Genomic DNA, 21,142 nt, shown 5'->3' with positions numbered 1-21,142 from the left:
CTCCCCCTGGGTAAAGGAGGGCTATGTGCAGGTGTGGGCACAGAGGTCTTCAGTGTAACTGTGATGCTGGATATACTGTGTGTTCACATTACTATTTTTCATACTTTATTAAGTTATTATATATGGAATATTTTCTGTGAATGAAATATTTCATAGCACATTCTTATTTAAAATAAAACAGTGCTCTGAAGTTAGACTACCTGAAATTGGGCAACTTATTATTTCTGAGCCTCAAATTCTTTATCTGTAAAAGGGAAATAACAGTACAGGTTGAGTACCCCTTATCTAAAATACTTGGGACTAGATATGTTTCAGATTTGGGGGTTTTTCAGATTTTGAAATAGCTGCATTATATTTAAAGACTGAACATCCCAAATCCAAATATTCAAAATCCAAAATGCTCCAGTGAACATTTTTATTGAGTATCATATTTGTGCTCAAAAAGTTTTAGATTTTGGAGCATTTTGGATTTCAGATTTTCGAATTAGGGATACTCAGCCTATACCTTTTAATAATATTGAGAGGCATAAATAAAATCCTTGACATCAAGTGCTTAGTACTGTGCCTAACATATATATATTTTAATTTTATTATTATTATACTTTAGGTTTTAGGGTACATGTGCACAACGTGCAGGTTTGTTACATGTGTATACATGTGCCATGTTGGTTTGCTGCACCCATTAACTCGTCATCTAGCATTAGGTATATCTCCCAATGCTATCCCTCCCCTCTCCCCCCACCCCACAACAGTCCCCAGTGTGTGATGTTCCCCTTCCTGTGTCCATGTGTTCTCATTGTTCATTTCCCACCTATGAGTGAGAACATGTGGCGTTTGGTTTTTTGTCCTTGCGATAGTTTGCTCAGAATGATGGTTTCCAGCTTCATCCATGTCCCTACAATGGACATGAACTCATCATTTTTTATGGCTGCATAGTATTCCATGGTGTATATATGCCACATTTTCTTAATCCAGTCTATCGTTGTTGGACATTTAGGTTGGTTCCAAGTCTTTGCTATTGTGAATAGTGCTGAGGGCACAGTATACATTAACTACTGTTGCTTTTCTGGGCAGGGTAGATGGAGGTATTTGGGGGACCATTCTAGGTGCTACATGCCCAAAAAATCTGTCCTCCAAAGGCTGTTTGTGAAATGACTCTTAGACAAGCAGGCTGTAAAACTATCCTGTATTGGGATGATTGGAAGTGCTAAGGGTAGTTTAGCCTGAAGACATCTCTCGGAGTCACTCTGCAGAGCTTAGCTATCTGATTTCCAGGCCAATGATAGGAAGAATTTTCTAAGAAGCAGAGCTGGCCGAGGACAAATTAGCTCCCTAGTGAGAGAGTGAGACTCCTGGCACTGGAGGGACAGACGTGAGGAGATACTGAGTGCTCCTGCACGGGAGGCCCAGAGGGGACTTTCTAACGGGGGCAGGTTGGACACATTAGCTTTTAAATTCTCTTTCCATTCTGAAATTCTGCATGGAGTAATTCCCAGTTTCAGACGGGTTGTTATTAACTCTGACATTTTCTTGGCATTTTTACATTTTAAGTCTCAGCAACATTTTCTTTGAAATTTTTAAATCAAAAAAGTATTTTAATTCTTTAAAAATGAGATTTAAATGAAAATGGATTTCATCTGGAGCCTCACTTTTTCATTTGAAAATTGATTTTCATGGCTTTTGGATCTGTTCCCATGTTTAAGTGCTGAATTTTAAGAGCCTATATGTGCCAATGGTGATTTCTCTGTGACAAGTCCTTTTAGGGAAGGAGAAGCCCTTGGCAGGGGAACAGCAGACAGGAGTTGTGAGGTGGTGACCATGAGCTACAGTAGAGGAGGAGTCAAAGGAAGGTAATAACAAATACCAGAGAGAAGAGGGAGGGAGGGAAGGCAGCATTTATTGAGCACCTACTATGTGCTAGAGCCAATGTCCAGGTGGCAAGACTGAAGACAGAGGTTAGGCCAGTCATGAAGCTTTGAGTTATTGCATGAGAGTATGAACTGTGATTAATTGCTTCCTGCCTGCTGGTCAAGTTGTGGCCATGCCAACCAGTGAGAATATCCTCTAGAAGTGAGTGGGGTTTCCGGTCGGGGAGGTGGGGTGGGGGGAAAGGAGAGCATGATAAAGCCTATAGCTTTCATCCAGGACACAGACCCCCACTTAGAGTGGCTCTGAGAGCAATTCATCAAAAACCAAATCACAGAAAGACAACTTGCTGTAAATAACTTCTCAGAATGATGGTTTTGCCCAGTGAACATCTCACTAAAAGCTGTCAGACAGACACCTTAAATGGGGTATTGAAAAGCTTCTGGCATTTCCCTGGCTCAGGCCAGGGCTGGTCCACAGGAAGAGGAGGGCAGTCAACAGCCCTTTAGGGGGACATCTTCAAGTGCAACATTCGAGAAGGGAAAATGTGAAATACGCATAACATTGACTTTAACCTGAGCGGGAAGGACAGATCCTGTGACATGGCTGTGGCAATGTGTCTGCAAGGAGTCCTTCAGGAAACTAAAACTTAGAGAAGTTCCCCAGTGATTTGGTGACTTGATCATCAGGTACATTCATGCGCAGTGGATTAACTCGCAGTGAGTAGCCTATAGCGTATATGCCGAAACGCCTTGCTTATAAAACATTCACCCACCCTTCCTGAGGCCAGAGACAAACACTATACTCTGTAAGGACCTCCAGGGTCATATTGGTGGTTTTCAAACATTTTTGCTACTAGCAATGAAGGCTGCTTTAAAATTAAGTGTTCTGTGGAGCTCTGATGCTACAGCTGAAGCAGTTGGGAGAGGAGCTGCTGGTTGAAGTGAAGGTGAGGAGTTCAGTGCTTCTTTCACTGCCCTATCTGCTGGGCTTTAGGCCCCTGAGGGGCTGAGTTTAAAAAACTCTTTAAGCTGATCCAGCCCCCAAAATTGACCTTTGGTGAGCTGGAAAGTCCATCTATTTGGGATACGAATCATGTCAGGTAAGAAGATACAGCATTAGAAATTAGGATGAGGGAAAATAGCGTCGAAAATGGGACAGATATATCCATGTTCATGTGATTTATTTTGTTATTCGCTGCAAAGTTGCTCCCTTTAGCGGATCCAGGGAAGCATGCTTGGTGCCCAGTACGTTGTTTCTCTTGCTTCTAGCCAAGAGCTCTGATCTGGAGGAGACCTGGGCTTGCGGCATTATCCTGGGGGAAATGGTCTTTTCTAGAATGCTGTTAGCTTTAACCTTCTCTTCTCCTGTTGAGTCTCTAGACTATTCGAATGCTGAGAGACTGGGAATCCAGAAATCCCTCTCCTAATCCTGGCAAGACAGTGGACAAATGCCTTGTCTCTGGTCCTCAGTTTCTGCATCTGAAAATGAGAGTGTGGGGCTAGATTAGCAATGCCTAGATGTTGGGATTTCACACACCAAGAAGGGGAGGGCCGTGGAACAGAAACTTACATAGTGTGAAATTTTTTTCTATTTTATCATGTCAGGGCATTAAAAACAAAACCTCTCTCATTTCTATCCTTTTATAACAGAAAAATATTTCAACACCATTCAACTACAAAGGACCTTATCTGTAAATTAAGGATCATTTTTCAAATGGAATTAACTTTAAGGAAAACCATACTGTGTCATTCTTATTTTTCACATTTTACCTGAGTGTATTTGCTTTCTATGCTGCTGTAACTGATCACCACAAATTTGGTGATGTAAACCACACCTATTTATTGTCTGACAGTTCTATGCCAGAAGTCTGGGCACAGTGTGGCTCCCCTGGGTCCCTTGATCAGGGCTTCATATGATCAAAATCAAAGTGTCATCTGGGCTGGGTTCGTATCTGGAGGCTCAACGGGGGAGATTTGCTTCCAGGCTCATTCTGGTTATTGGCAGAGTTCAGTTTCTTGCAGTTGTAGAACAGAGGTCCCTGCTTTCTTGACACGTGGACCTCTTCATCTTCAAACCAACAATGGCATATCAAATCCATCTCATGCTTCCAATCTCTGATCTTCCGTCTGCTATTAGGTAAAGAAAGATCTCTGCGTTTAAGGACTTATGTGACTACATTGGGCTTACCTATATAATAATTTAAGGTCAACTGATTAGTAACCTTCATGACATCTACAAACTCCCTTTTGCCATGTAACATAAAATATTCATGGAGGTAATTCCAAGGGGTAAAGGTCAGTGGGGCCAAAACTTTGCCTACCACACCCACTCTGGTGAAAATTCAGTCAGATAAATATTTGGGAACGTTGTAAGATTCTCCAACTCCAATACTGGTTGTCAAATAGTCTCAGATATTTTAGTTGACATATCCCAGTGTTTTGTATTTGTGAGAAGCTGAGACATCATTACTAATACAGAATCTTGCATGGACTGGATATTCAGAAAGTGTTTGCTGAGCAAACATGTATTAATAAATTTATTGTTGCTAATATTATTTTAATGCAACTTTGATTATAAATCCTGTGGTACTGTATTATTGTCATTAGCTACAGATTAGAAAAAAAGCCAAAGTCATTACAGAAATGTATTAAAACTATAAATGCTTCAGTAAATCATGGTAGATTCCAAAAAAAAATCGTGGTAGAAACAATTAAAACATGAACTACTCTGTTATTATCTGCTCATGCTCTGTTGGGGGTGAGAAGTGTTGCTTTCAATCAAGGAACAGGGATAATTAATAGAGGGCCCCAGAAGCAGTAAGAACTTAATCTTTCCTCCCTCCCTCCCTCCCTCTCTTCCTTCCTTTCCTCCTTCCTTTCTCTCTTTCTTTCTTGGGAAAATAAAGTAACTTGGCCAGTTTTTAAATTAAATTAAAAATTTTAAATTGAATTATTTACCGAAAATCTGTAGTATTCAAACTCCCTACCCTGATGTTGAGAGCTCTAAGCCTTCTCCCTGGCCACCTCATCCTTGTCACTCACTGTTGAAGCAAGCTGGGTTGTTTCTGTTCCCGTCTCACTTTTCCACCTCCTTGCCTGTATTCGTGCTGCTCCTCCGCCTACGATTCCCATCTCAAGTGTTCCCTCTTCCAGAGCCCTCCCTGGCTTTCCCTGCAGTGCCCACAGCCTGGATCTGCCTCTGTCCCACAGCACCGGCCACCATCCCCCACGGGAAGTGACCACATGCCCCGGCCTCACTGCCTCCGCCATCAGTGAGCTCCCTGAGGCCAGGAACCATGTCAGACTGAGTTCTCTGTCCCTGTTGGCACAGACATGGGTCACAGTTCAGAGGAGTTTCTCAAATAAATGAAGAGGGAGCAAGAAATCCTAGTTCACTCTGATCCCACATAGCGGTCACTTAAGGGGAAGGTAGAGAACAAGCAGAAAAAAATGAGGACACAGAATGGAGAGAAAGACAAAAATAAGGAGAGACGTGGAAGTGTAGAGCAAGGAGGAGGAAAGCAGATGAAGGGAGAGTGTCCAACAGATTTTTTTTTTTTTTTTTTTTTTTTGAGATGGAGCCTTGCTCTGTCAAGCTGGAGTGCAGGGCGCGATCTCGGTTCACTGCAACCTCTGCCTCCCAGGTTCAAGCGATTCTCCTGCCTCAGCCTTCTGAGTAGCCGGGTTTACAGGTGCGTGCCACCATGCCCGGCTAATTTTTGTATTTTTAATAGAGACGGGGTTTCGCCATGTTGTCCAGGCTGTTCTCAAACTCCTGACTTCAAGTGATCTGCCTGCCTCGGCCTCCCAAAGTGCTAGGATTATGGGCGTGAGCCTTCGTGCCTGGCCCCAACAGATCTTACTGAATCTTTACTGAGGCCCCTCTCCAAGCTCTGGGGAGACAGCAGTGAAAACGATGACAAAATCCTTGCCCACCTGGGGCTTTCATTCTAGTTGAGGAAATCAGTCAATCTACAAGTGAATAAAAAGTAGACAAGATGATTTCAGATAATTTTAGGAATTATGTTAGGGCATTAAATAGGGTGGCATGTCAGGGAGTGAATGGGGGCGGGAAATATTTTGGGGAGGGTGACCTGATTGATGGGAAGGAGTGAGCCATGCTGAGAACCAAGGAAATTGTGTTCCCAGCAAAGAAAACAGCAAGTGCAAAGGCCCAGAGGTGGGAAGGAAAGTGCTTTTGATTTCAAGGAACTGGAAGGAGGTTGGTAGGGCTGCACTTGGTGAGCAAAGGGAAGAGAAGAGGGAACTCAGGCCAGATTGGGAGGCAGCAGCTGGACTGAGTGGCTTCCATTGTGATAAGGAGTCTTAAGAAAATGACCCCAAACCTGTACATAATACAAAGATGTGATTCTGTGACCCTTTACCCTAATACTTAGAGCATTTTCCAACAGTCCTGCCTAAGGGTCATCTGACTGCGGGAATAGAACTTTGCTCAATCAATTAAGACCTAAACATTTTGCAATCCTCTAAAACAGATAAGATATGCTGGTTTTCAGTGATTTTCTTTTCTATCCCCAAAGGCTGTGGTTTTATTGCCCTGTAGGACATTAACAGTTTTGTATCTAATTTGGCAATCTTATCTTATTCCTTTTTTCAGTCCCGGTTCCTTAAATTCTCTTTTGAATCCACTTTGCCATCCTGCAGATCTCCTTATTAATGAGTTAAATAAAACTTTGACGTGTTCACTATCGATTTTCATGAGAATTATGTTTTTAACCTTTCGAGAGTTATATTCTGATAGGAGTTTGGGTTTTAAGTGCATGGAAAGCAGGAAGAGTGAGAAGAATTCATTGATGTTTGACAAAGGACCCTCAGACTGCTAGACGGTGGAGGGGTTGAACTTGCCCATGGGGAGGTAAGACACCCAGTAGAAGCCAAAGCCTCTGTCCAGGGGAGAGATGACCACAGGGTTTGACTGAGGGAGGTGGGGATGGAAAGGCGCTGAGTGAGCCAGAGCTGAATCCTGATACTCATCGTGGGCCCCTGGCCTCTTTCCATTCCCATGCTGGGTCACCGTGAACTGTTTCCTTGGCCAACTTGGAAGCTCCTTGGCAGGGGCTGCATCCAATTTTTATGTTTCCTCAACGTCCAGCCCTGGACTGAACACAGAGTAGTCCTTGGCAAGTGTTTGCTGAATGAATCTTCTCTTTAGATTTATCCTCATCATCATTTTTTTAAAGACTGTGGTAAAAATATATATAACCTAAAATTTGCCATTTTAACCATTTTCATGTGTACAGTTCAGTGGCATTAAGTACATTTACATCGTTGAGCTACCATCACCATCATCCACCTCCAACACACTTCCATCATCCCCACTGAAACTCTGAGCCTGTCAAACAATGAAGACCCCTTCCCTGCTCCCCCCAGCCCCTGGCAACCACCATTTCTACTTTCTTTCTCTATGAATTTAACTACTGTAGATAACCTCATATGAGTGGGATCATATAATAGCTGTCTTTTTGTATGGCTTATTCTATTTAGCATAATGTCCTCAAGGCTCATCCATGTTGTAGCATGTGTCCGAGTTTCCTTCCTTTTCCAGGCTGGAAATATTCCATTGCATGGATACACTACCGTTCCATTATCCATTCACCTGTTGATGGGCATTCATGTTGTTTCCATCTTTTGGCTATTGTGAATGATACTGCTATGAACATGGGTGTACAACTATCTCTTCAAGTCCCTGCCTTCGATTCTTTTGGGTATACTTCTAGAGGTGGAATTGCTAGATCATATGGCAATTCTATGTTTAACTTCTCCAGGAACCACTATACTGTTTCCACAGCAGTTGCACCATCTTACATTCCCACTAATAGGGCACAGCAGTTCCAGTTTCTCCACACCCTTGCCAATACTTGTTTTCTGTGTGTTTTTTTAATGATAGCCATTTTAATGAGTGTGGGATCATCCTTAAAATATAAATGGCCATGAAAAAGTGAGATCCCAGGGCGAGGCATTATGGGACTTTTCCTAAGTGTGCTCTAAAGGGAGATAGCTGGGGTGCTGGAGAGAGGTCCTAGATTTGGAGGGCACTTAGCGGGAGCAGAGACAGGATAGTGAGTATCAAGACCACACTCTTGGAGCTCACAGCATGGACTCAGGGCTAGCTTAAGGAGACTCCCCACCATGGGAGAACTGAAACCCAGAAGGTTTCCACGAGGAAAGATTTGTTTGTTGGGCTCATGCCCCTGGGGAAAAGCTGTTTCTAATTTGGACCTTTCTTTCTATGTGTTGCTTCCCAGTGCGACAATGCAAAAGGGTTAAAAGCCTTCTACGATGCAATAAAATATGGGCCGAACCACTTGATGGTGTTTGGAGGCGTCTGTCCATCCGTCACGTCCATCATTGCAGAGTCCCTCCAAGGCTGGAATTTGGTGCAGGTAAGATCTGAGCTACCTTCTTTTGTGGGGAGGTGTCTTTGGTTGGCCCTCAGTCTTTTGCAGGAATTATTCCTTGTACAATGTGGTTTCTGTGTTGCCTGGGTCAGGCCTCCTGGACTTTCTCCTGGGTGACAGCACAGCCTTTCACTGCTGGCCTGACCTGGCATGGCCCCCGCGGTGGGTCTCTAAAGGGCAGCCCTGATGCTACCACTGTGTATTTGAAGGCTTCAGGGCTCACCACTGTCTCCCTAGCCCAGCTTTCAGAGCCATTGATGCCAGTCCAACCTGCCTGCCCAGTGTTATCTCCTGCTCCTTCCACTTGCTCCACAGCACAGCCTTGCCAGACACCCTGCCTTTCCACACATGCGCCCTGGACCTTTGGGCCTCAGAGCCCTGCTCTCGCCGTTCCCTTAACCAGATGACTCCTCATCAATTCTCTGCCAAGCCTCTCTTTCCCACTGAAATTCTCTTTTGTCATCTAAGACTGCCTTTGTCCTCAGTTAAGTCTTTCCTGGTCTCCTTGCCAGTTATTCACTCTTTGCCCTGGCAGATTTTATACATCATTGAATGCTCCACCAACATGTATATAGTCTATTGTAGGTGAGACTTGCCAGTGTTAGCTGTTATTTGGGATGGGAAAGAAGAGTGTAGAACTGTATGACCACCAGGGGTGAGTGGTGGCCCATACACGTTTACTTTTTTGCTCCATCCATCTAGCCATCCATCCATCCATCCATCCATCCATGCATCCACCCATCCACCCGTTCACCTATCCATTCATCCGCACATTCACCTATCCATCCATCCATCTGTCCATCTATCCTCCATCCATTTGTCCATCTGTCTGTCCATCCATCCATCCATCCATCCACCCACCCACCCACCCACCCACCCATTCACCTATCCATCCATCCATCCATCCATCCATCCATCCATCCATCCATCCATCCATCCAACAAATATTATAGGCAACTTACTCTGTGCCTGGATTTTGGTAGGCACACTGGGGATACAATGCTGAACAGGATAGGTATGGTTTGCATTATTCTGGAGCTTACATTCTAGGAGGAAGACAGGCAAGAAGCAAGTAAGTAATTAAATAATAATATTATTAAGGTTGTATATGGAGGGTCTGCCATGTGCTAGACACTGTTTAGTATTTTTCTGCATGAACTCATTTAATTTTTATATCTGCTGTATGCTTTAGGTACCTTATCCCCATATTATAGATAATGGAACTCAGGCACAGAAAAGCTATATAACTTGCACAAGGACTCACAGCTAATAATTGTAGGGCCAGGATTTTAACTCAAGCAGTCTGGCCCTTAAGATAAGACTGTAGTAAGGAAACTTGGTTATGACAGAAGTAAACAGGGTGATGAGATATATAGTGACTGCCTTGGGGGGTAGTCAGAAAAGGTCTCTTGGAGGAGGTGACATTCAAGCTGAGACCCGAAGGGTGAGAAGGAGACCATTGGGTGAAGCGCATTCCATGTCAGTGAATGGAATAGCAAACGGAGGAAGGCAGCTTGTGATAGGAAAGAACCTGGCATATTCATGGAACAGAAAACAGGGAAGTGGGGCTGGAGCATGATGGGTGGGGAGCCAGGGTGAAGAGAGTGAGTGACAGGGTGAGCAGGAGCCTGACCACGTAGAGGATCTGTTTCATTTCACTTGCACTGGCTGAGGACCTCCTCTGAGTCTGGTGCTGCATGCATGGGGTGCTGGGGTGGAGCCCAAGCTTGCAGCCACGAGGGGTGGTGGGCACAAGCTATGGCAGGTGTGATGAAAGAAAGGTGGGGCCCAGGCAAGGGCCCCTCACTTAGCCCCGGGTCAAGGAAGCCCCAGGGCAGGTGCTATGGCAGGTGCATGAAGCTGGCTGCTGAAGGAGGAGAGGGCGTTGGACAGTTGGAGACATGGGGGAGAGCGCCGCTGCAGAGGAAACTGGGCGTGCAAAAGCGGGAGGTGGGAAAGTATGTGGGCTTGGGGAGTGCTGAGTCATTCCTTGTGGCCGGAGCAGGCCACACTGATTGTGGGTGGATGCGACAGGAAGAGGAGGCCAGAAAAGCAGCCATGTGCTCTGGTGCAAACCTAACCACAAACCTAACCACACACCTGAAAGCCAGCATGGCTCAGTGTGCCATGGGAGCCTGGCCTCATGCCCTCAGGGTGCCCAGGACAGCTGTGGAGACCTTGGACCAGTCACTTAGCTTCTCTGGGCTTGAGCTTGCTTTCCTGAACATTGAGGAACACATTCTCTACTAGTTAGAGCCATGTGCTGCCTCCCTGAGCCTCAGTTTCCTCATCTGCATAATCAAGGTAGTAATAGGACTGCTTTCATTGGTTTGTTGTATGGATTGAAAGACTGAAAAAGGATTAAAGCTGTGTCTGGCACGCAGTAAGTGCTAACTAAGTGTTCTTTGTGGTTAGTCCTGCCCTGTCTCCTCCCACTCCCCAAGATGAGTCCCCCGATTACTTGTCATTCCTGGTCTTTCTTGCATTCCCACCTTTTCTTACACTGTTCCTACCACCCAAAACATCCCATTCTTCCTATACCCAGTGTGTCAAGTGCTACCCATTCTTTGAGACCCAGCTTAAATGCTGCCTCCTTCAGGAAGCCTTTCCTGCCTGCTACTAGGGGACTGCTAAAGTAGGGCCCTAGAAAGCCTATCACTTCCCCTTGTTTAATTCTAGCAGAGCGTGTGCACAGCCCAGTGTGCCACTCCACTCTGCTTGTCCCTCTCTTAGGGTTTTGCAGATTTGGGGGGGTGGTATTTATAAATGTTTGTCTCTCCAGCTGGGCTGTGAGCTCTTTAAGGACAGAACCTGTACTTCTCTTTTTCCCTGTGCCTATCATTTCACAGTCTTCATTAGAAATCTTCTCAATGATCAGAGGGATGGAGGGAGATGGGAAGGGTTGGAAGGATCTGAAGATGGACACTTTGTCCAGGCATGAGAGGCTGAGGTCCCAGGGAAATCCCCTGCCCAGAGAGAAATCCAACTGATTCCACTGATTCTCAGTGTCACTTGGAACCACCTGTCCCTCAGAATTCCCTGAGGAGTTGCAGGAACAAGCATAACGTTGGAAACTCCCAGCTTGCAGACCACAGCTACCTGGCCTCTCCACGAGCAGGACAGCCCTTCAACCTAGAGGAGTTGATAAGACATGGAACTGGGTTACAAGATGGGGACTGTGTTAGTTATTTATCACTGGGTAACAAATCCCCCCAAATTTAGTGGCTTAAAACAGCAATATTATGTATTATTTCATTATTTCTCTGGTTCAGGAATTCAGACACACTGAATGGCTTGTGTTTGCTCCATGGTGTTTGGGGCCCAGCTGGAGGATTTGAAGGTTGGGGGCTGGCATCATCTGAAGGCTTGACTGGGTCTGGAGGATCTGCTTCCAATGTGGCTCCTCTCCATGTGGAGGTCTCCATAGGACTGCCTAAGTGTCCTCATGACAAGGCAGCTGGCATCCCCCAAAGTGAGTCATGAAAAGACCAAGGCAGAGGTGACAAAGTCTTTTAGGACTTAGCTTTGGAAATTGCATACTATAAGTTCTGCTGAAATCTGTGGATCACACAAATTAGCTCTTATTTAGAGAGGAGTAGTACCAAGGTATAGTGGGAGGTGAAGCTCACTGGGTGCTAGCTTGGAGACTGGATACTATAGTGACTAATGTCTGGAGGAAGGCAGGAACTCCAGTTGCCCAGCAAGGGGGACTTGATGCTGAGGCCCTGCCCTGTTTTGCAGAACTCCAGCTCATCCTTCAAAACCCTGGATACCACTTCCTCTGTGATGCCTTCCCTGATCTCCTTCTTCGCCCCCTTTCCCTCAGTGCCGCCCATCCCCAGCTCAAAAAGTAAATTAATTATTTCTTCCTCCACTACACCCTGCATTCCCAATAGGGGGTGATATCTTCTCCAAGGGAGTAAACATTGGTTCTTGTGGGGAGGCAAAAAAAAAATCTTACTTTTTTAATGTATAAAGCATAGATATAGATGTAGTACACAAACAGATCTATGCATGCCTGTGGTATTACAATTTCACCAGGGGGCAAGAGTAGGAAAAAACAGCCAGAAAGGCTTCTTAGGAGACCAACAGTGAAACGAAGGTTGAGAAACACTGTTCTACATCCTTCTATATTGTGTACAGTATTCTCTTATTAAATAAATTTCATGTCAATGAATTGTACACTTAAAATTGGTAAAGATGGTAAATTTTATATGTATATTTTACCTCAATTAACAAAAATAAAATTTTAAAAATGGGCTGGGCATGGTGGCTCATGCCTGTAATCCCAGTGCTTTGGGAGGCCAAGGCAGGAGGATGGCTTTAAGCCAGGGGTTTGAGGCCAGCCTGGGGAACATAGTGAGACCTCATCTCTGCAAAAAATTATAAAATTAGCCGGGTGTGGTGGCACACTCCTGTAGTCCCAGGAACTTGAGAGGCTGAAGTGGGTGGATCGCTCAAGCCTAGGAATTCAAGGCTGTAGTGAGCTATGATCATGCCACTGCACTCCTGCCTGGGCGAAAAAGCGATACCCTGCCTCTATTAAAAAAAAAAATAAGTGTTGTGAAAAATAATTTGTTCTATATGCCAGTCTTCTATATCAGATTGTGAGCTTCTTGGAGGCAGCCCTTCCCCGCCCCTTCTTCATCTCCTGGTTCCCAATGTCTGGTGCAGGGTCTGGGCTTACCGTAGGTCCTCACTGAGTACTGAAATGTGCTAAGTGCAGAGGATAGGCGGACGGAGGGGCCTGAAATGCTCCATGGCGGAGCCTCTCACAGTGTGGCCCTGACTGTAGGGTGGGGAGGGCGGTGGACCATGCAGAATCTCAGCCTCCACCTCCACAGAATCGCTCTGCATTTTCCCAGGCTCCTTGTGGGCGAAGATGCTCACACCCAGACAATACTGCCCTAGCATTCGCTACTAGACACTGGGGCTGGATCAACGGCTACAACTGGACGTGGATGGGGCATGCTGGGGGGCTTGGAACTGGAGGGTACTCAACAGTTTGGACTTCTCTGAGGACCTGGGAGGCAGAATGGTAGATGAGCCCAAGAGAGTGGATTTCTTCCAGGCTTGTGCAGCCAGGCAAGGAAGATATAAGAACAAAGATCAGGATCTTGATCTGGGAGTAGCCTGGGAGCCTGGATTCCTGCCTCCTTCTCACTCTCAGGAAACATAGACCCATTTATTATGAGCCAGACTCTGTGGACCTCCCAAGCCACCCCAACCCCAACACAGGGAGGCTAAGCTTGTTTCCAGAGATGGTGAAGGGGTGGATGGGTGGGTCTACAGGTGCCCAAGGGATCTGATGAATCTCTTAACTTACTCAAGACTGGGCTTCAAAACAGAGCTTCACAAATGGAAAACTGCGTGTAATTTGTGTAATTGAAAAGGAGCTCTGGCTGCCCTTTTTGGAGGAGCAATGCTTGCTGGACAGAGACAGCCAGGAATGCGTAATCAGTTGTTTCTGTTTCCTTGTGTCACAAAAATAGGGATTCACACACCAGAGGGGTGAAAATTCACCCTGGTGCTGAAACGGGTTAAATTTAACTTTTGCCTTTTGCTAGGCCTCTTGATTCATAGCTGCTGCACAGAGAGGCTAATATTGTTTTAGTCGTGATGTGAGTCACTTAGCCACTGGGAACCTGTTTCTCCCTCTATATGCAAGGACCTTCATAGAGTCCAGGGTCTGACATGCAGGTGAGATTGGCTCTGTCCCTCTCCAAACTGTCAGGGCCTGCTCAGGGTACAGGGCTCTGATCTGGGCCTCATGCTTGGAGGAACCCACTAGGGCATGACCCAGGAAAGCATCAGGGAAGGGTCAAGGTCTAGACATTGGAGAGCTGAGGGTGTTCAGCCTGGAGAGCACACGGGACACTGGGGAGGAGGGAGGAGTCCAGACCTCCAGCGTTGCATGGCTGTCTTTGATAGATTTTGCCAGTTCTCTGGTGCAAGTGGCGAGAAGCAGGAGCCCCAGCCGAAGTTAGCAGGGAGCAGGGTTTCCATCTCCTGCAAGCAAGCCCTGCCTCTGGAAGCTTCCAACATGGAGCAAGCTGCCTGGCTGTGAAGTCATGAGTTCCCTGTGGGCCAAGGTTCCCTGAGAAGTCCGGTTTCAGCCAGGCCTGCTGTTGGGGAAATTTAATACACAGAGTAGGCATAGACCAGGTCAGTGGCTCTCCAACTATATGGGAAGAGTCACTTATGGGGGTTCTTGGTAACAGTGCAAATTCTAGGGCTCCACTCTGAGCAGGTATAGGTTAGGGGATTTATCAGATCCCTCTAGGACTGTATTCCCCGCTGATCAAAACCACAGCCATTTCAGTACCAGTGGCTCAGGTGACTGATGCTGTTGGCCCCTGGAGACTTGCCAGGCCAGGAGCTCTCTAAGGCCTGTTCATCCCCCAGACACCTGGGCTCTTTAACAAATGCTGCTGGTCCAAAAAACTCCAATTGATGCTGCCCGTGTGGGAAAGAGGACATGGAGGAGGTCATGGGGGGATGCTGCCAGGGCAAGTATCCCAGTGCTGCTAGGATGAAGCTCACAGTCCATGGAGTGCACCATCACCTTGCCATTTTCCCAGCCCACCTCCTGCCCCTTCATGCTGCCAGCCTCAGTACAGGCTGCTGGCAGGACTATGCTCATTCTTCCTGGTGCAGCTTGGGTGTCCCTTCTTTGCAAAGCCCCCGATGGCCTCCCCTGTGCTTCCTGACCTGACCTGCACTGCACGTCCCTCCCAGGGTGTTTGCTATGTCTGCCCACCCCCGGCCTGTAGCTGCCTGAGGTTAGAATTGTGTCTCATTCACCCTGCCCCTTGGCCTGGTACAGGCCTGGCAGTGATGCCAGAACAGTGCTCAGAGTGTATTTGCTGACGGAGAGCCAGGTGCCTGCCTTCTAGGCCTTGGGTTGGTCCCCTAAGAACCAAGGGCACGTCATCAGAGTGTGCCAGACCTAAAGTCACCCAAGGACTCTCCAGCTGCAGCCTCTTGTTAAACGGACACAGAGGGAGCCCTAACACAGCCTTGGGCTCAGCCTCAGCCCGCATCTCCCATCTCAGGAACCCCCGCCCCCCGGTTTTCTAACTGATAAGTTTCCTTTGCAGTTTTTTTCAGACCCACCCAGAATCCTGTCCTCAGAGACCTAAGGGTGGCTTGTGTTTGCACTTTTTGGGGCAGTCCTGCAGATCTCCCACCAGCCTGATCTGTCCTGAAAGCATGGGGCCTGGGAAAAACCAGGAGAATTTGGAGCTAGGTGGGGAAGATGGAGACAGAGCATGGGAAAGGTCCAAGAGATGCTAGCGAGAGGGAGTTAGACATCCTCAGAGACCAGGACCACACTCCTTCCTGCTTGGGAGTGAGATTATCGCAGCTTCAGCTTGCAGACAGAAATCGTCTTGCTGATGAAAATAAAGTCAGATTCCTAAAGGGATAAAGGGCTGCTCGTAGGAAAACGCAAACACTATTTCCTCAAGAACTGCATCCCGCAGAGCCTGTCCTTTAAAAGACAGCCGTGGCAGATTATTAAATTGTAGATGCATTTCTCCCAGCGCTGTCCCCAGCCGCCCCTCGACAGCCCACCCTGCCTTGTGGCCCACCTTGGCACTCCCCACAAGGACCTTCCTGGGAAGGAACATTTCGGCTTGTGTCATGGGGCTGTCTCCTTGGAGAAGTTCATGTGAGGGAGTGGAGGCAAGGATGACTTTCAGATGGGAGGATGTTGACTCTGTGTGTGTAGAGGTATTGGCAATGGAGTCCCAATACGTTTAGGACTTGATTTCTGAAAACTCGAAAGCATGCCTGGTTTTGACATTTAAAAAACAAATCAGTGAGAACGCCCAAATCAGGCCTTTTGCTATTTACTGGATTCTGGCATCATTCTAAATGGTCAGTCAATGCCATTTTACTTCATAGGAACAGAAATTTTGTGATCTGACATGATTTTCTCAAATGATTATTTTATTAAACTGTAGGCTGTCTGAGAAATCAAAAGATTTCTTGTTGCTTAGCTGTGGCTTGTGGAATTTGAGGTAGATTCATGGAATGGCAGAGGTGGTAGAGGCTTAGCAGGCATTAGGTCCAGTCTCCCTGTTGTACAGACTGAAAAACAGAGACCAGATGGGGTAGGGGCCTTGCCAAAGTCTCACAGTAACAGCAACACTGGGCTCCGTGGCTCACCCTCCAGCACTTTGCAGCATGTGCCATGGTCTGATTTTCTCTCCCTTAGCCTCACTTTTCTATTATGTAAAATGGGAATAGCAATCCTGCCTTCTATGTTTTATGCAGTTGTTTTTTCTCCAAGGGAAAGCGCTTTTATAAACTGTAATCCGGTAGCTGCTGTTATGATGCCCAGGACTCCTTTGCTAGAAGCAGATCTCTGATTACGGCCATTGGAGTTTAATGCTTTGCAGGGACAACAGGGTTTTTTACTTTGACACTGCAGACTCTGAAAATAAGGAGTCAGGGATGGAATGGGGGCTCTTCAGCAAGATGCTCAAAGTACGCACAATGTCTGCCTCTCAGCCCCCAACAGTCAAAACCCACCCAGGCCAGAATCCCGCCACAACCTGGCCCATGTGACTGCCACACCCTTCCACAGAACATGCAAGTGAGCCTGCAGCCTTGATTGGAAACCATTTAGAAGCAACAGTACGATGAGGCACAGCTGGAAACTGTTGCTGCTGCTCTCTAAGAAAGAGAATAGAGGCCAGTAATCCAGCACGGGTTGGAGCCATTTCTTTGCACTGGTCTCCAGGGGGGCCATTTAGCACATTAATAATCTATGAGATGCTTCCACCTTCTGGATTCATTAAAAACAAGAAGAAAGGAAAGAGGAGAAATGATGCTAAGGGCATGCACTATGGGCCAAGCAGAGAGGGCAGAAGAGACCCCAAGGACCTGGGGACTTTGGAGGGTCCTTCCTGGCTGTCATCCGATGCCCAGTGCAGTCAAGCCTAGTGTTGAAAGTGGGCAGCATGTCACACATGAGGTGAGGAAAAGCTTGGTAGCTTTTTGTTTGGATACAGTTGGTAGAAGGAAGAAGGAACCCACAGAAGGGTTTTCAGGACAGAGGAGTCTGGGAGTTGGCTTGAAGCGGGACCCATGGTGGCCACGGCAACAGCATTCCTAGGACACAGGGCTGTGAGGCAGCTGAAGGCCACTGCAAAGGCCAGAGTGATGGAGAGGGGAGCATGTGGCAGGCTCCATGGCGGACAAAGTGCTGGCTGGTGCCTGCCCCTCCCACCTCATTTGCCCCAAATCTCCCAGCTCCAGCACCCAGAGTCCCTTGAAGCTGCTCAGCTGCTCTGTGCTCTTTGAAGGCCCCAGCCTTCCCCTGAGTGGTCCCCACTCCTGCAGGCCCACCCTCTCCTTTTCACTTTGAAAACCATGTCCAGCCTGTGGGAGCTGGCAAGTGAGTTGCTGGCTCTTCCGAGCCTCTGGGCATGTTACACCATGTGTCCAGCATCCCTTGTTACAGGATTGTCTCTACACCACAGTGTTATCATTGTCTCCATTTCTGCCCCCCCCATTTGACTGTGGTACCCTAAAGACAGTGGACATGTCTGATTAGTCTCTCCGTGCCTGGTCCCACTTACAGGGACCCAATAATGTGTGTGAGGGTTGGAGGAGGAGGTTCACTCCACAGCTTTCAGTTGGCCTGGGGTATCACTGCCCTTCATGATCCAAACCCCCACTCCTTTGGTGGAAGGGGTGGAGACGTGGTCCCTGCATCCAGCCTGGCTTGCATGGATCCTGGCAGCACCCACCGATCTTCAGGGGAAGAGAGGTTCTGTTCTTACTCATCCATCCATCCATCCATCCATTCATTCATTCATTCACTGACTGATGCTATATTTATTCATTCATTCTCTCACTCAACAAGTGTGGCGCCTGCTGTATACTCTCCCAGGCTCTTCTGGAGCAGTGCAAATCCACCACCCAACACCACCATCCCAAGAGAGGGAGACATGGCAAAGAGGCAGTTTGATGCAGGAGCCTGAACAGAGGACTGGAATTCCGAAGCTGCGAGTCATTTTCCCTCTGATGCCTCTCACTGACAGAGGGAACTTAGGCAAATTAGCAGCCCCCTCAGAGCCTCACTGAACTCACAGTATCAAGGAGATAATCCTGTCCACCCTTCTGGGGCTATTGAGAGCATTAGATGGGACAGGGATGCTGGAGCATGTGGGAGCACTTTGCAGACCGTCAGGCCCACTAAGATCTCAGGTGGTGATGTTACCGCCACTGTGATGCCACCCGGGCCCTGAAAATGTATAGGTCTCCATTTGTCTTCAGATCTAAAGTTGTGTGGATGAAATTAACTATCACCGACCATGAATGTGATTCAGAACAGTAAAATTAAAACAGAGAACTTACAGGAGAGGCAAAAGAAGCCCCAGGCAGCTGTTAGAGGGCACACGCACTCTTTCTGGTTTTCAGAGAAGCAGAGGTAGGTTAAAGAAGGGCTGGATGCTATCGAGGGCAGGGCGGTTACCAATCTATTCCTGCAAGGACCCACCCCATGTCTTTCCTGTTGGCCTGGTGAAAGATTCAATTTAAGGTTCTGACCCCTATTTTTAATTCAAGATCATGGTCTCTAAAGTAGTATCAGTTCCCAACATGTAACTCCAATGGCCTCATTGTTTATGCGTCTTTCACCGCCAGCCACTTCAACCCTTTTCTGGGAATATGTGGGCTGTAAATAATTCATTCTAAATAAATAAATCACTTGCGCTACTTATGGTACAGCTGGTGCTGCTAGTGATCGGCACAACTGCAGATTACATAGAGTTGAGTCTGGAATTACAGATTGCGTCTAGAAAGAACTGGAGAGGGAATTTGAAAATGAGCTCCCTCCAGGGACAAACATGTAAAATGGGATTAACACAAACCTAATAAGGTTGGGATGAGAGATAGAAATAATAAATGTGTCACACAGTGCTGGGCACCCAGCAGGCATGTAATCTTCTTCTTTCTTATTTCTTTTTCTTCATCATCTTCTTCTTTTTTTTTTTTTTGACAGGGCCTTGCAGCCTTGACCTCCCATGCTCAAGTGATCCTCCCACCTCAGCCTCCCTGAGTAGCTGGGACTACAGACACATACTACCATGCCCAGCTAATTTAAATTTTTTTTTTTCTTTTTGAGACGGAGTCCCACTCTGTCGCCCAGGCTGGAGTGCACTGGCACAATCTCGGCTCACTACAAGCTCCACCTCCCAGGTTCAAACGATTCTCCTGCCTCAGCCTCCCGAGTAGCTGGGACTACAGGTGCCCACCACCGTGCCCAGCTAATTTTTTGTAATTTTAGTAGAGACAGGGTTTCACAGTGTTAGCCAGGATGGTCTTGATCTCCTGACCTCGTGATCCGCCCGCCTCGGCCTCCCAAAGTGCTGGGATTACAGGTGTGGGCCACTGTACCCAGCCATCAATATTATTCTTAAAACATCATTCCTGTAATTGATGGGTGAAGGTTACTATTTTGTTGAGGAAAATTGACTAAAAATGGGCTTTTTTTATGGTGGTGGTTCTCAAACTTAATGAGTATCAAGATCCCCTGGAAACTTGGTAAAATACAAAAACCCACTAGGCATAGGTTGACCAATCATACCTGTTTTGGGATTGAGAGTGCCCCAGGAAGTAGGACTGTGAGTATTCAAACCAGGAAAGTCCCAGGCCAGCCGAGACAAGTTGGTCACCTTTGCCAGCTCTCGTCCTACTTCTAGGCGCCTCGTCCTCTATGCTGTGTGTTAGCACCCTAGGTGATTCTGAGGCACAGCCGTGGGTGGGAACCACTGCCTTAGAGTGTGAGACTGGGAAGATGCCTGCTGAGCCGCTGGGCAGGTGCTCTGCGGACAGACACACAGGTGCATGTGGTGGCATAGCACTGACTGCCCCGTCCCGTGTTGTGTTTGGTAAGGTGTGCCCATCTGTGCAGATGGGCAAATGGAGGGCCAGAGAACCAACATACCAATAATACCGGGTACACGTCTCAGGCTTGGGCAGATAGGCTGGGGTTCACATCCAGGCTCTGGTGCTTGTTAGCTGGTGCCTGGGTCAGGTTGCTTAGCCTCTTCCAGCCTCGGTTCCTGGTCTGGGGCTTGGTAGTGGCATTATGCTGACCCTGGATGCTGGTGCATTGCCTTCCTTCTTCCTCCTGTGGCCATCCACTCAAGGACATAGTCACCCAGGTGGCATCTTGGCCTATCTCTGCAGGTAGAGGCAGAGCCCTGGGATCTGAGGTCACCTCCATGGGATGAGCTATGTGGTCTTGGGGTATCTCTTGCTCCTTGTGGGCCCCTGTGTAAGAGGAGTGGGTTGGACCAGTTGATGGGCCTTGATAACCTTGATAATGTCGTGTCATTATGCCCTTTGGCTCAGAGCCATCAGTGCCTGCCTTAAGCCTGGCATCATCCCTCTTGGGCCTCTGCATGTGATTTCCCTGGGCTCATAAGGCCTGGTTTCCCCTCCATGTCTAGAAGCTGTGAGAAGGAACCAGGCAAGCACTCAGGGGCTGAGGCCACTCACACGTAACTCCACACAGAGTAGAGGAGCAGCCTTGCAGCTGTGCCAGGCCTTCAGCTTTAATGTCTCTTGATCTCCACCAGAGCTTTCCAGGTGGAGGACACCCCTTCTTCAGAAAGTGAGGCCCAGAGAGCTGATGCAGCCTGTGTAAAGTCATACCTCAGGTAGGGCAGAGAGCTGTGGTGCCAGCCTTTCTGGTGGCCTTCCCCATCTGGTCCTTTCCCCTCATGCTAAGGCATAGAGCCTGCTCCCCACAGCTCAAGAGCTGTTGCCCATGTTGTTCTCACTGCATGATGCCGTTTCTGCTCCCCCTCCTCGCCGGCTCAGTCCTCTGTATTT

General features: G+C 47.4%; 1 protein-coding gene across 1 annotated transcript in view; it reads left to right on the top strand.

The window, feature by feature from the left end:
• The window catches only part of GABBR2 (gamma-aminobutyric acid type B receptor subunit 2), a 413,665-nt gene that overhangs the window by 129,260 nt on the left and 263,263 nt on the right, over positions 1 to 21,142 (top strand). The window contains exon 2 of the mRNA XM_024252745.3: positions 8,135 to 8,272. Coding sequence (XP_024108513.1) covers positions 8,135 to 8,272 — 138 coding nt within the window. The remainder of the gene's footprint in view (positions 1 to 8,134; positions 8,273 to 21,142) is intronic.

Source organism: Pongo abelii, chromosome 13 (genome assembly GCF_028885655.2).
Source record: "Pongo abelii isolate AG06213 chromosome 13, NHGRI_mPonAbe1-v2.0_pri, whole genome shotgun sequence".
Classification (NCBI taxonomy): domain Eukaryota; kingdom Metazoa; phylum Chordata; class Mammalia; order Primates; family Hominidae; genus Pongo; species Pongo abelii.
Note: the sequence above shows the minus strand (reverse complement) of the source record. Positions and strands in the feature narration are given on the sequence as shown.